Source organism: Pseudopipra pipra, chromosome Z, assembly GCF_036250125.1.
Source record: "Pseudopipra pipra isolate bDixPip1 chromosome Z, bDixPip1.hap1, whole genome shotgun sequence".
NCBI classification, from domain to species: domain Eukaryota; kingdom Metazoa; phylum Chordata; class Aves; order Passeriformes; family Pipridae; genus Pseudopipra; species Pseudopipra pipra.
This window is the reverse complement of record NC_087581.1, coordinates 69,341,079-69,355,106: the sequence shown is the minus strand read 5'-3', so window position 1 is coordinate 69,355,106 and position 14,028 is coordinate 69,341,079. Positions and strand designations below refer to the sequence as shown.

Sequence of the window (14,028 nt, the reverse complement as noted above, 5' to 3'; positions counted from 1 at the left end):
CCTCACCCCCAATATTGTGTGCAGTTTGGGGCACTGCAATGTAAGAAAGATATAGAGATAACAGAGAGCATCCAAAGGAGAGCTATGAAGATAGTGAAGGATCTAAAGGGGAAGCCATACGAGGACTGACTGAGGTCACTTGTTCTGTTCAGCCTGGAGAAGAGGAGACTGAGGAAAGACCTCTTTGCAGTTACAACTTCCTTGCAAGAGGAAGCAGAGGGGCTGACAACAGTCTGTCTGGTGACCAGTCACAGGACCTGAGGGAGTGGCATGAAGCTGTGTCAGGGGAGGTTTAGGTTAGATTCTAGAGAAAGGTTTTTCACCCGGGGGGTGGTTGGGCACTGGAACAGGCTCCCCAGACCTGAAGTGGTTGCAGCACCAAGCCTGACATAGTTCAACAAGTGTTTGGACAGTGCTCTCAAGTGCATGGTGTGATTCTTAGGGCTGTCCTGTGCAGGGCCAGGAGTTAGACTTCGATGATCCTCGTGGGTCCTTTCCATCTCAGAATATTCTGTGATTTTTTTGAGTGAAAAACCAAACCAAACTAAAACGAAATGGTGAGCCATATGAAAACCATGAATGAAAACCTTCTGCTGGTTTTTGGGTTTCCTGATCTTCCCTTTAGAACAATGTCCTGCTGGGGTCAGGCAGGAGGTGGTGACAGAGCTTGCTGTATGGTTAAACCAAAAGGGAAAGAGGGTGGTGAGGCATTATTTTATAACTGCCTCTTCCAGGTTGAGATTGCAGGCCAGACTTTGTATCTATGTACACAGATGTTGATGCATCTCCAGAAGCACCCCAAAATGGCCTGTGAGTCACTAAGGAAGCAGCATAGTCCCATTAGGGAGGAAGAAGCCATTTTCCTTTTCTGTAGGTCATTATAGTTCCTTTTTGTTCACACCCTAGCAATCCCTTCATTCTTGTTCCTGGTGAGAAACAAGTGAGATGACGTTTCCTTCTGAGGGGAGGTGAACCAAGAGGTGACTGGTCCTTGCTCAGGGATGCAGTAGGTAGCATGTCTTTTTGATGGTCTCTTTGCTTAGAGACACCAAGGAAGGAACAGTTCTCTTTGCTTCTCTCTGAGGCAGTACTGCACCAGATTGCAGAAAACTTGTTGCTTGTTGCAAAAAATTTATAGTTTGAGAAAGATCTTTTGAGTGCTGTCAGGAGAGAGGTGAAGCCAGAATACTGATGAGTAGCTACCTCGTCTCCACTTTATTATGTTCTTTCAGTCTTCAGAAATAATGTTGCAGAAACTTTTGAATTATTTCAACTTCTGTGGTTTTATTTACTTGACAGAATTTTCCAGATTAATTTCTTTTAAGGCAAAATTCCCACCAGCTTCTACCTAACTGCAAATGTCAGGTCACTAAAAGACCAAGTTTTTTGCAGTTGAAATAAAAATAGAAATGCATCGATTAAGTGCAGTAGAAATCAGGGGCCCACAAAGTCCAGGGAAAAATAGCCATTTGCACACATATAGATCCTGGATATCCGTTCTGATTGGCGAGTCTTGTGACCCTACTAGTGTTTACTGGACTTATAAAAAGCAGATGTCCATATGGCAGTAAAGTCCCTCTCTCATTTGATGACTATTACGCTATTTCCAAGCTCAGAGCACCGGTTTGCCTTTTGCAGAGGTGTCTGGTTTGCTGTGTGATGAATCATCCATCAGCCCTGTGCATCATCATCAGGGTTCTGCTCGCTGTTCCTCCATTTCCATTTTTATTAAATGACACATCTTACCTGCTTCATGTGTTTGTCTCTCACATTATGGAGCTGGAGCTCCAGATATGGAATTGATAGGAATGCTTTTTTATTGAATTTTTAGGTCGATTTTGTTATGATCCTCCTCTGTGAGTATTTGTTTATTCAAAGGACTCTCAAAACCCAGTCACCTTCTCTTCTTTCTCCCCCTCCCCCTTTATATTCCACACTTCAAAGCAGTTTACCGAGCTTTTTGACTTCCTGCCCTCAAATAAGTGTTTTTACCAGAACTTTATTTTTTACTAGAAATTGGAAAATTTTTTCTTAAATACCTTTTCCTCTGCCGGGAGCATAATAGTTTGGCCGCTGTTTTGCCACTTCAAAATACAAATTAACAATCACGGGGGATGTTTACATCCTCCTTCCCTGACCCCCACCACACTGAGATTGCCTTAATTGCAATGCCTGCACCACGTCTTCAGGGGATATGTCAGGGGCAGGTTATTAAACAAATCCTGTGAGGTGGATTGCTCTGTTCTCAGGACCTCCTGCCCCAGCACCTGTTTTTGAGGCCCTGCAGGGATCTTCTATTACAGTACCCTCATTTTGCTCCTTTCTGAGTTGTTTCTTGCAGAAAGATGTAATCGTGGCAAGCAGAGCAAAATCTTTTGTTGGAGAGGGAAAGGTCTGGTCCAGATGTGGAACAGAACAAGTGGGGATGGCACACAGTAAAGGGAACTTTTTCCATTTGAAAAATACAAGGGTCTGGGCAGAGAGCAACCTTCATCATTCCCTGTGAGTGACCCTGGCAGGGGAATGTGCCATGCTGCTGTCATAGCCCTCTCATCTGCTCCTTTTTGTCAAGATCTGGCCTTGCAGAAGATCCTCTCAAGGGACTAGTGGTGGCCAAGTTGGTACTGTCTGAACTTAGTGGGACCCTGCTTTGATTTCTCCCTCATGGGTAAGAAAAGCAGGAAAAGCAGTCACACAAAAAGCAGGAAACGCGGGACCTGCTGGTGGGAGTGAAGAGTTGCAGGGTAGAGCTGTAGACAACCATAGCAGGACTTCCGCTATCCCTTAGTTCACTGCACTTTATTTCCATGCCTGGATGGGACCCATGGCATCTCAGTATGCCTGAGCACAGGATATGCCTCCGTGTGACTGAGGTCAGCAAGCTTTCACTTGGTAGTGTTACATGGAAATCACCGTGTGCTCCAGCTAGCCGCGAGCCACCGCTCAGCAGAGTGATGGAATTCGTGTGCTGCAGAGCTGAGTGCCTCTAATTGCACGGCACCCTGGGGCTCGGTCTGCCCGAAACCCTTTTTGTACAGTTTAATTTACATTAGCCACTGTCGTTCATGTCCACATCAGGCACCACAGTTCATGTCCGTATTAGGCTGCTGGCTTCCAAGGCCGGCAGAAACCATTAAGTTACCCAGCCCGCCTCGCAAGTGCTCTTGCAGAATTTCTCCCAGACTGATTTGGGCCTTTCTTTTCATTTCCCAGAAAAATCGCTATGAGATTTATGTCAGCCTCCTGAAAGAAGGAGTGAAGGAGCTGCTGAGTGGAGGAGAGAACGATGCACCAGGACTGAAGAAATCCCACTCAAGTCCTTCTTTGAACCAGGAGTCTCCAGTTAGTGCCAAGGTGAAACGCAACGTCTCGGAGAGGAAGGACTACAGGCCAGAAACACCCAGCATTAAGCAGAAGGTCACTTAGGGTGGAAATGACAGCGAGGGGAACAGCCATGCAGCAAAGTACCGGTGGTCAAAATTTTTTTCATTTAATAACCTGTCCTTCACAAAAAATAAGTGCATCTGCCTGAATGGGGTGTTAGTGACATTTTCTATTGTATATTTTGCTGTTTCTGTGCAGATTGTGGGAGATGTCTTTGCTCCTGCTTTGCTTTGCTTTGTTAATTTATCATTTAGCAATTGAAGCATCGGGACTTTTTTATGTTGTTCTGTTTCTAAAGGAGCTGGGGGAGGGGTAGAGCGCTGTGACGTATATTCTGTCTCTTCCCCATTTACCTCCTCCCATCGGCATGTGGCTTTCATCTCTCAAGTCACTTGTCACTTTATTTACGTGGTGGGTGGGAAAAATAACTGGACAAGTGCTGCAGTGCTGTGAATGTAAGCTGTAGCTGCGGGAGAAGCTGTGCAGCTGCAGAAGCCTGGCTAGAGCCTGGGGTGCTGGGAACATTGGTTTCCTGTCAATGTGGGTCATGGTACTGGTACTTAGCAGCAGGTGCTACAGTATATAGTCACTGTTGCTTATTGTTACTGCATTGACGGTGGACCCACAAGTGTGAAGGAATGAAACCTGGAAACCTCTGGCAATGCTGGGATGATGGCATTGGAATAATTTGTTTGCTTCCTTCCAAGCGAAGTCTTCTCCTGAGTTTGCAGGCTGGAAAGCTGGAAAGTCTGGAAAGTATCCAAACCCGTACTGTCTCTGCTGTCACGGAGATTAGGGTTTACCCAGCTGGAGTGACTCTCTGGGTTTTACATTTATTTGCAGAGGAGGCTGCTGTAGATGTCAGCCATTAGCATTATATATTAAAAACAAAGGGCCTCTGTGTAGTTTTTAACTATACGCTCTCACTTAGCTGCTATATAGAGCCTTATGATATATTGTGTCCTGTTGCTTCCCCTTCCAGGAGTTTCCTTGTTGGTGTGCACAGAGAGCTTCTTTAGTTCCTCTGATAGTGACAAAGCACTTTGTCTTTTTTCTTCAGGAAGGGATTCTCCTCAGTTCTCCATTTTCCTGCTTTAGCTCACATATAGGTGGAAGAGGCTGGTGCAGACCAGAGGAGGGGGCAGACACGTCCTTGCTGCAGACTAGGGTTTGATACTGTCCTGACTACTCTGTGCCTAGAGGCCAGCACAAGGCAGTCTCAGCTTTGTCAGATCGTACCCTCCACCCACAGAGAACAAGCCCAGCTCACAGCTCCTGCATACCCTGCTCCAGGCTTTCAGAGGAGAGCACAAGACAGGGAGACACCACCATGGGTAAGAGCTTTCCATACCTGAAAGCCCACAGACCCTTGGAGTGGCCAGCAGTTTTCAGGCATAGAGAGTAGAAAGATGATGTAGAAATTATTTTCCTGCTTCCCAGCCCCTCTTCCCTGGGCAGCATCATGGCTCTGCAGAGAGCAGTGGCTCTACTGTTACTTAACATCCTGGGTTTTAATCTCAGGTTTGATACTGGCTGACAGGGTGAGCTTGGACAGGTCTCTCCCATTTTGAGTCACCCTTTTCCTACGTGGAGTAGTACAACCAAACTGGCCTTTCCTGCAGACTACCTTGGTACGTAATGTTGAGGACCATTTGAAAATTGTTTCTTGCTGTTCTTTTTGTTGTGCCTGGCACTGGACAGCCTCCCTGATGGATGCAATTCTTAATGCATACAGAAATGTCAAGATCAATGCAAGGACTGTTTAGAAATGCGCTGGTGTTTCCAGCCCAAGTAGTCAAAGGGCCACGCATCAAAAAAAAATTGCCACCTGTGCGCATTTGTGTTCTGCCAGACTTCCCAAGGGTCCAAGTCAATTAATCTAGCTTATTGAACTGCCAGTTCAGTGGGCAGAACTGGGAGCGATCAAAGAGAAAAGGCCTTTAGCAGACATCTGTATTAGGGAGGGTTCGTAGCATACTAAAATCCGAAACCATGACACCATTGAAAGCTCAACAAAACTGGTATTTTTACCAAGAGGTGGCCAACAAAATGAACAAACCCAAAAGAGAGGAAGGGGGAGAGAAACAAGCCCTCAGTACTACTTCCCCAGTCACCTAGCTGTTGCCCATAAAGTTATCTTACCGAGCTAGAGTGCCCACAATCACCCATAGCAGAAGCTGCATCCCTGGAGAGTCAGCAAGTTCACTAATTGGCAAGCATCCCTGCCAAAAGGCAACGTTGTCCTTGATGTGAAGCTTCCTGCCTTCCAAGAAAGAGCTACCTGCTTTTATACAATTAACTGAGTGACCTCAACCTAGGCAGGTGTGGCCAGCACTGCCCAGCCAGAGGTCCTCAGTCCCACCCTCCGTTATGCAAGTAATATCTCCCTGTGCCTGCGTACTGCACCCGGGGGGGTCTTTTCCAAATGAGTCTGGGGGTTTACTTCATACCCGTAGTCTTCAGTCTCTCCTTCAAGTGACCTTGGAGGACGATCAGCCAATCACAAAACAGCAATTAAATATAGTTTATACAAGAACTCTCTCCAAGGACGGAGTTCCCGTTTTATTGGTGCTTCTTTTCTCATAACTTGGCAGAGAAAGAACAAAACTTTTACAGGTGGCTGGGCCAAACACAGACCAAAAGTATCAGCGTAATTAGCCCCTGATACAACACCGCATGACTTGCCTTCCCCACTGAGTACCACCATGCAACAGCTTTCCCAGTGTTGTGCTGACTCTTGACTGTAACAAAGATTTTGCGCTTTCAGGTACTGGGAGGTTTGGGAACAACTTGATCCTTGAAGCAAAACCAGATGGTACCATTTTCAAAAGTGATGTTGGGATACACGTGCATCTGGCATCTGCCATTGGGAGCAGCCACTCCATGATGAAAGTCGTGAGGTTGGCCCTAACCTCACCAGCGTTGCTAAAAACTGCAGAAGTTATGCATTCTTACTAAGGTAGAGTTAACATTCAGTCCTCCTGAGGAAGAGAGAGGCCTACTGTTGCTGGAGCCAAAGTGATGTGGTGCAGCTTGTTGGGTAGGGAGACTCAGTGTAGGCAGATACACGATAGGGCTTATCGGGAGGGATTGTTTGCATTAATTAAGAGTGGTAGATCAGCAGTTCATGGAAGGGAAAGAAAAGCTAGATGCCTGCAGCTGCTCATGATGCTCTGGAGGTTTAAAACAAATGAGTGGAACAGACAGAAGAAGAAATTCATTTGGGGAATGCCGAATGCATATTGGAGAAGAAAACTTGACCCGTCTATTGTGGTTTAGGGGTGGTATTCCCCAGTTTAGTGTTTCCACTGAGACTCTCCAAACCACGTCACTCACTCACTTCCCTCTTCCCCTCCCCTTGCAGCAGGCTGGAGAGGAGAATTGGAGGCATAAAAAGGTAAAGATCACAGGTTGATATAAGACCAATTTACTGGAAACAGCAATGAGATGGGAAAATTAACAGTAAAGGCAACAATATTAATAACAAAGTAGACAAGAGAGGCAAGCAATTCACATGTGAATCTTCACCAGCAGAGCCTGACAATACCTGACTGCTCACTTCCCACTACGTGACCTTCCCCCGTCCCTGAAAAATGATGTGGATGGTATAGGATAACCTCCTGGTCCTAGCTATGCCCCCTCCTGGCTACTGCAGCAATTAGCTCTGTCCTGGCCACAGCCAGGACACTCTCTTGCATAACAACATTAGGGCACATGCAGGAGAAACAAAACCAAAAAAAGTGCAGATTTGTAAATGGGCCCTGCTAGGCTGTGAGGGTGAGGTTCACTAGAGGGTCTTTTTGAAGGCAGGCTATAGAACATGCTTAGCAGAGCTCTTGTTATTATGGAGTGCAGTGGTTTAAATGGCAAAGAAGTGACTTCTGACTTCTTTTTCCTCTGGCTTTTAGCATGTTCTGGTTGCTGTAGACTCCAGTTAAATTGCTGAGCTCAAAAAGAAATTACTCCTGTTTAATGCATTTTCCAGCTTTGACACGGAAACTGGATAATTCCTCTTCAAAGTCATTGCAGAGAAGACGATTTGAAGCAATAGAAAAAATCAAAAAGTGAACTGCAAAAATGATAATTTTTTTTATTATTCATTCTCTATTTCCATGTATACTTGTTAATGGATTAGGGTATATTTTTAAGTCTCATCTGGGCTTATCAAATGCAGTTTTTCACTGCATTTTTTAGTCATTTAACCTTTGTTGAGCTTGGAGCACTCTTGGTGAGACTGCTGAGGCATACCCATTAGTTTACCCAGAATTTTTAGGTTCTGCTCAAGTTTTAATTAATGCCATTTTGCTCTGTTAGTTTACACTTTTTAAGCATCCCAGGCACCCATGTGAAAATGCGCATTTTGGAGGCCAAGCGAAAAATGCGATCCTGTTGTGAAAGGCTCCTGTCCTCCCTTGGGAATAGGATCATCTACCAAGCAGTACTGTAATATCTGGTGATATTATAAAGTGGAGATTCTCAGGAGGTTTCAGCAGTGCATCTCCTTGGGTGGCAGCATTGAGAGTCTGGCAGAGTGGTACCCTGCACCCTGCCCTTCTTTGCTGAAGTGTTTGCCTTTAGGAGAAATCAGTGCCTGACCTCAGCAACTCAGGAGCTTTGGTTACGGTAGGTAAGGATACTCTGCTGGTTTCCAGCCCTCCTCTGGGACTCAGCATGCACCAGAACTGCGTTTCAGTGAGCAGCCCTGCAGCTTCCTGGGGGTGCTCAGTGTAAGCAGGAGTTACTGGCAGCCACCACGAGCGTGTGTGCATGCCAGCAAGCCTTTGCAGTGATGCAGGGAGGCGTCATCCTTCCTTGTCAGCCTCCCTCCTGCAGTGTGCAGCCATCACTCGGGCAAAGCCTCTGCCTGCAGGCTGAGAGGAGGGATGCAAAGAGGGGAGCAGGATGGGGCCAACAGCTCCTCACTTTCCCCCTCTTGCGGTGCAGACAGTGGTTGTGGAGGGACCCACCCTACTCTGAAGCACTGCTGTTGCTCACCCTCGAGGGGCTGAACCAACTTATATCCCCAGCTAAGGAAGGAGAGACAGGAGAGGGCCTCACTGATCTGCACCCAACAGCAGGAGAGGTGAGGGAGAAGCGGAAAATTGCCTTCCCCTCTCCCCACTCAGCAACCAAAGAAGGTGAGGTACTCTCCTGAAGCCAAAACCACACTCTCCTCCATGAGTCATCAGGATGCAGGGGTCTGGTTGAGGTGGTTTTCATTCGTCAGTGGCTGCGAAAGAGGCTCTCTGGACTGGCTGTGTGTTTGTGTGCATCTTGCAGATAAATCACGCATGGACCACTGAACATGACTACAGCTTCTAAATCCAGTATTTATGTTGTGTCTTTATTTGATGTAGAGAGATAAGTCAGCCAGCAGAGTGATTAATGCAGCGGAGCTATGGGGGAATGCTGTTCTGTTGCGACGCTGGCTCAGGCAGTTTTTCATCTGTAACCAGTCACTTGTAAATGGTTACCAGAAGCTTTCTAAGGGTTAGTAAACAGCTGGTCGCTTTAATGCTTTCCCTCCGATCCCACGTGCTCCCAGTCTGTCCATGTCAAGGGGCTCTCCTGGAGCGCAGTGCTCGACACAACCATGGTTTGAGCCAGAGTTTGGCCTAGCAGCCCTCCAGAGACTGGAATTGTGCAGTGCCTTTGCACAGCTCCAGTGCGTTGGAGTAACAAGGCTGGTTGCTCTTCTGACTTGAAACAGCCAAAATTTTTGCCTTTCTCCAGTGGGGAAATGAAGTTGATTAGAGCAGGCCATTCAGTGAGGAGGTGGTTGTGGCAGTGGAGAAGGCTAAAGGTGACACAGTTATCACCAGGCTTCTTGAAGGCATTGTGTGGCCACGTTCTCCTCTAAAGCAGTGAAGGCTTTTCTCTGCAGATGGCATACTGCTTACTGTGTCTGCATTCGCCATTCCTAAATGAATTTTGGTCTTATTGCAGTTAGTCTGACAGCTCCTCCTACTTTTCTGTCATGCTGCTCCTGTCTGTCATCTTAGCACCTCAGCTGCTTCTGTATAACAGGTCTGTTTCCTTCCATGCTTGCAGAAATCCAGAAAATTTGGCTGTCCCATCTTGCATTGAGAAAACCTGCTCTGAAGCAGTGCTGCGTTGAGTGGATAACCCCGTGAACAGCTTTTCACTCTGCTTGTCGGTAGCCTGGGTTTCCAGCCACAGTTATAGCTGGGAGGTGTGAGACCGAGTTTTAGACTGCTGTGATCCTCTAGTGTTATGCTGCAGGGATGTGAAGTACCCCCTCCCACACTCAGACCAAACACTTGCAACATTCCGAGCCTTCTAGTATCCAGGTTGTTGGAAACACTGTCTGCTTTTGCAGAGGCAAAGGCAGTATACACAGCTTATGTCAAGTAGTCTTTTGGCTTGATGCTTGTTTAAAGTTTCCCCAGTATTGCTCTCCCCAGGCTCTGGGACATCACATCTGCACTGAGAGGGCAGTTAATAAGTGCATATTTCTCACAAGAGCACAACCATTGCTCCCCAGCATGTGTTCCCAGCATCTGATATCTAGGCTGCCTAGAGGGATGAACTGCAGAAGCTTTTTCAAAAAGAGCTAGTCAGTAGCTTGTGCTTTTTAGAGGATATTTTTAGCGCATATAGAATCAGTATGCCTGGCCTCTCCTCTCTCCCAGCAGGGTAGTATAGGGAGCTGCTTCATCTGGAGCTTCACGGTGGGGACCTGAGCTCCGGGAAGCCGTCAGAGAAATGGTACCACCTGAGCTGAGCAGCAGTGCACAGGACAGTGATTCTGTAGGAGGGAAATGAGCCAGTGCCACCCTCCACAGCTGGTCACCTGCTGGAGACTGTGTGCTCGAGCATTGCCCTCAGTGCTGGGGGCACTGAGAAACACTGGCTCCCTTTTCCCTCTAGATTGTGCTGCTTGAGGAACTGTCCCTACCACCTGCTGCTTTTTTCTCCCTTGTGACAGCAGCACCCTTATCCAGGGGTGCCACAGTCCCTTTGTGAGGAGACTGGTTTACATGAGAGCAAGAAGGACAGGTCCTTGGAAGAAGTGTCCCAATGCCATCTGAGAGTGTCTGCTCTGCTGATGGCAACATCCAGTTGAACAGTGTAAGGAGGTAGGCTCAGCCCTGCCTGAGACAATGTCCCTTGCTCATACCTTTTGTTAGCTGCACTGAGGTTATATTTTAGTTAATTATTAGAGCCCTTCCCTTACCAAATGCAAGCAACAGCTTTCCCAGAGGCCACACCATTGACCTGACTTTGCTCCTGTGATCAGAAGGAGCAAATTTGGGCCAGCCCAAAGCATTCTCTGTTCCCCCCCATTTTGAACACTTAATTTTTCCATAAAAATTATAAATGTTTAAAGAATGAGGGACCTCCCATGGCATCTGCTATTAAGTCTGGGCCAGGAACAAGCTGCAGTACAGGCCAGAGGTTTATTTGGACCAATAAACATACATCACTTTGCAATGCAAGGATTGAAAGTGCTACAAACTATGAGGGAAGGACTTTTTTCTGACTTAAACTATTGTAATTAGTAGCCACTCTGTAGCAGTGGTCCTGTCTGTAACTCACGTAAAGGAGAACAGCACAGCAAGATACTTTTTGTTTAAGCAGGCAAGGTTTCAGGTCTTGCCTAGTGGATAGCGTGGTGTAACCACAGAGCAGCCAGCCAAGCTGCCATGGAGGATTGTTTGACACGAAATCCTCTGACTCCCTCCTTGCTGGGAGAAGGGAGATCAGTGATGTTGAGTCTGTGTCACCGCATAGGGCAAACTCTACTGCTAACATAAGTCTTAACTCACACTCTTCTGAAAACCTCATGCTCAGTGCTATCAAATTCCGAAAGACTGTAGGATGAGAACAGGGGTGGGTTGTGGTTGGTTTTTTTAAAATCTGTACATATTCGTGACAACTATGTCCTCTTCCTCAAGGGTAGGATTATAATTTGGCTGAAAGAACAGAGTTTTTTGGGAGTTTGAAAACTTTGAAATCGCTAGTCTCTGCGTGAGGTACACCCTGAGGCTTACATTCCTTGGTGAACATGTTTAAGTGATGCCTATAGATGTGTGTATGTATTTCATAGGTATAGTATGGCTTCTGTGGCACAGCACTCCAAAGCCCGCTGTTTCTTTTCCGAGGCTTATTTTGGTCAAAGCACTTCAGCAGCTGCAAACATTATTAGGATGCTTGTTGTTCTAGTTGTTCACAAATGAGGTTAAGCAGTCATCAGAGCTTTCGCAGATTTAGGGTATCCCTTGAGCTGCCTTGATCTCCATGTGTTGTCCACCAGGGGCTGCCTGTTGTTCTGCATGTTGAAAGCAAAGGCATATATTTCAGAGTCTTAAGCATGGGTTAGTGGGTGGGATTTTCTGCTAGCTTAATACTAGGCTAACTTTCTCACTGTTTGTATCAGCCAATGCCTGCACCGGGAGCATCCATGCTGACTTCTGAAAATCATGCTCTGGGGATTTAATACACAGCTTTACTTCTGAAAATGTTGACCTTGCTCTGTGAACATTCAGCAAGGGGACATCATGTCCAAAATTGTCCAAGAAGGACAGGTGCCTGTGATGTCTCCTGCAGATACAGCCGTACAGCAGTAGTGAGGGGTTTTTTTCTGCAACTGTACAGATTTCCAGAAGAGTGGTCATCAGCAGGGAAAAGAAGAGCAGCAGGGCTGAAATATCTTGGGCATCTCATATACCTCCCAGAGGTTTCCCTTGGGATCTTTGAACAACCTTTTAACAAGTTGCTGGTCTGAGTAAAAAGACATGAGGAAACCCAGTGGGTTTTCCTATTGTGCTCTAGTCAGGGCAACACTAGCATGATCTGCATAATATAGAGCAAAGCCTGAGGGTGTGATTCTTACCTGGAGTCATAAAACTCTTTCACACGCAGTTAGTTTGAAGCACTTGAGCAACTTCAGTGAAACTATGCCTTTGCAGTTCACTGGACCACAGCCAGAGCAATTGTGTCTTGCAGAACTGAGACACAAGTGAACTGCAGCTCAGAATGGTATGAAGGGGGACATCCCCATCACCTTGCTTTGGGCAAGATGTAGTCCTGTAATTCTTTTTCAGGCAATGAGCCTCTCCCTTGGGTTTCCTGCCTCCCATGGTGATGTAGTGGGAAGATGTGAGTGAGCACCGTTGCTCTCAGAATTGCAGTTAAGAGGCATCATTTACTTCCACCTGAGCTGTTGCAGTGTTGCTTTCTCTTAGGCTAAGAAAGAGGATTGAATTTTCAGTCAGTGTTGCGTGGTATCCATATGGGAAGCATAACTCTTGGCAGTGGTAGTACAGAAAAAGGTTTTGCACATGCCTGTACATACACCCTATACATCTCTTGTGTGCAGAACCAAACTTACAGAGCCTGCCAGCAGTCCTTGCAAGACCTTTTCTCTGGGTGGGCTCCTATCCCTTTTCCAAAGTGTTGGAACCTTCTTTCTGATAACCTTGAACTCAGTTTACTCTCGTCACTGACTTGCTGGAGTGTTTTTCATTCAACACACTAGAGACGCAGTCCCAGTCTCACTGCTTTATGGTAACCTGTTGGTCTGCTGTGAAGCAGCAACTGAGGTAACCACTAAATCTTTTCCAGCAGCCTGGAACTTGCTGCTCTGACTCTTGGGGAGGTCATCATCTCAGGTTTGATGTTGTCCTACCACCAGGACACCCTCTTTTGTCCCTGGGAACATGCATGACCAGAAAAGTATACTCGGAGGTCAGAGTCAGAGCTGTGCAGACTTAAGTCAAGCCCTGGTTCATGGGAGATGTTTCCATGTGCTGCTGATGTCCGTAAGGACTCAAACGTATACTTGCTTACACCGAGATGTTTTCCTGAAGCAGAGTTGTCACTCTTTTCTACAGGTATCACAGGATGCCCTCCCTTATTCTGCTTCATATATCTGGTACTAGAATGATCATTTCCTGGTAAATGAAGGCACTTAATCAGTCCTCTTCCCCTTGGAAGAAGGGCTTTTGGGGATATTGTTATATCATTTAAAATAATATTTTGGAATTTAAGTTTACATTGCTTTATTTTTCACTTGAGGTGACTGTATATAAATATTTTCCTCTATTTTATCATTGCTGATAAAGTAAGCCTACAGTATACAAACAAATAATTTGCCTTTGATGTATTGAAACTGTGAGATATAAAGTAGACTTCTCTCGTGTCCATGTTCCTGACTATAACTGTTCCTCTGTGTTTTTATAAGTTGGAATAAATGTTGCTTACGGGCAACAAAGAGCCTGCAAGCTTCCCAATAATTTTTATGTCATTGAAATCAAGCAACCCTATTGAAGGATCTCACATATGTATAATGATATATGTATATGTACAAACTTTAGAAAGAAATAAACCAAATGTATTTCATGTTCTGCAGTTGAATGGGGGTTTTTGTTTGTTTGTTTGTTTGTTTGTTTGAGCCCTGACAGTTGCTTCCTACAACCAAGTTGCCTCCTACAACCAACAACCAAAACGGTGGTTTTACAGCAGCTGCCTGTGCTGCTCAGGGAGGTTACAGACCAATTAGCTGGTTCAGCCCTTTCCTTTCCCAGTGCACCCTTCTGACTTCCATCAGTCAGTTTCAAGGTTTCCTGAGCTGGAGCATACTGTGTGCCTTACAGAAGCACAATCTGGATCTGCAGGGCA

General features: G+C 46.1%; 1 protein-coding gene across 5 annotated transcripts in view; it reads left to right on the top strand.

Moving 5' to 3' along the window:
* PSD3 (pleckstrin and Sec7 domain containing 3) overlaps positions 1 to 13,749 on the top strand; it is a 113,521-nt gene extending 99,772 nt beyond the window's left edge. For all 5 annotated transcript variants that reach the window (XM_064642316.1, XM_064642317.1, XM_064642319.1 and 2 more), the window contains one exon: positions 3,214 to 13,749. In XM_064642316.1, coding sequence (XP_064498386.1) covers positions 3,214 to 3,426 — 213 coding nt within the window. In that variant the 3' untranslated portion in view covers positions 3,427 to 13,749. The remainder of the gene's footprint in view (positions 1 to 3,213) is intronic.
* Positions 13,750 to 14,028: the final 279 nt, after the last annotated feature.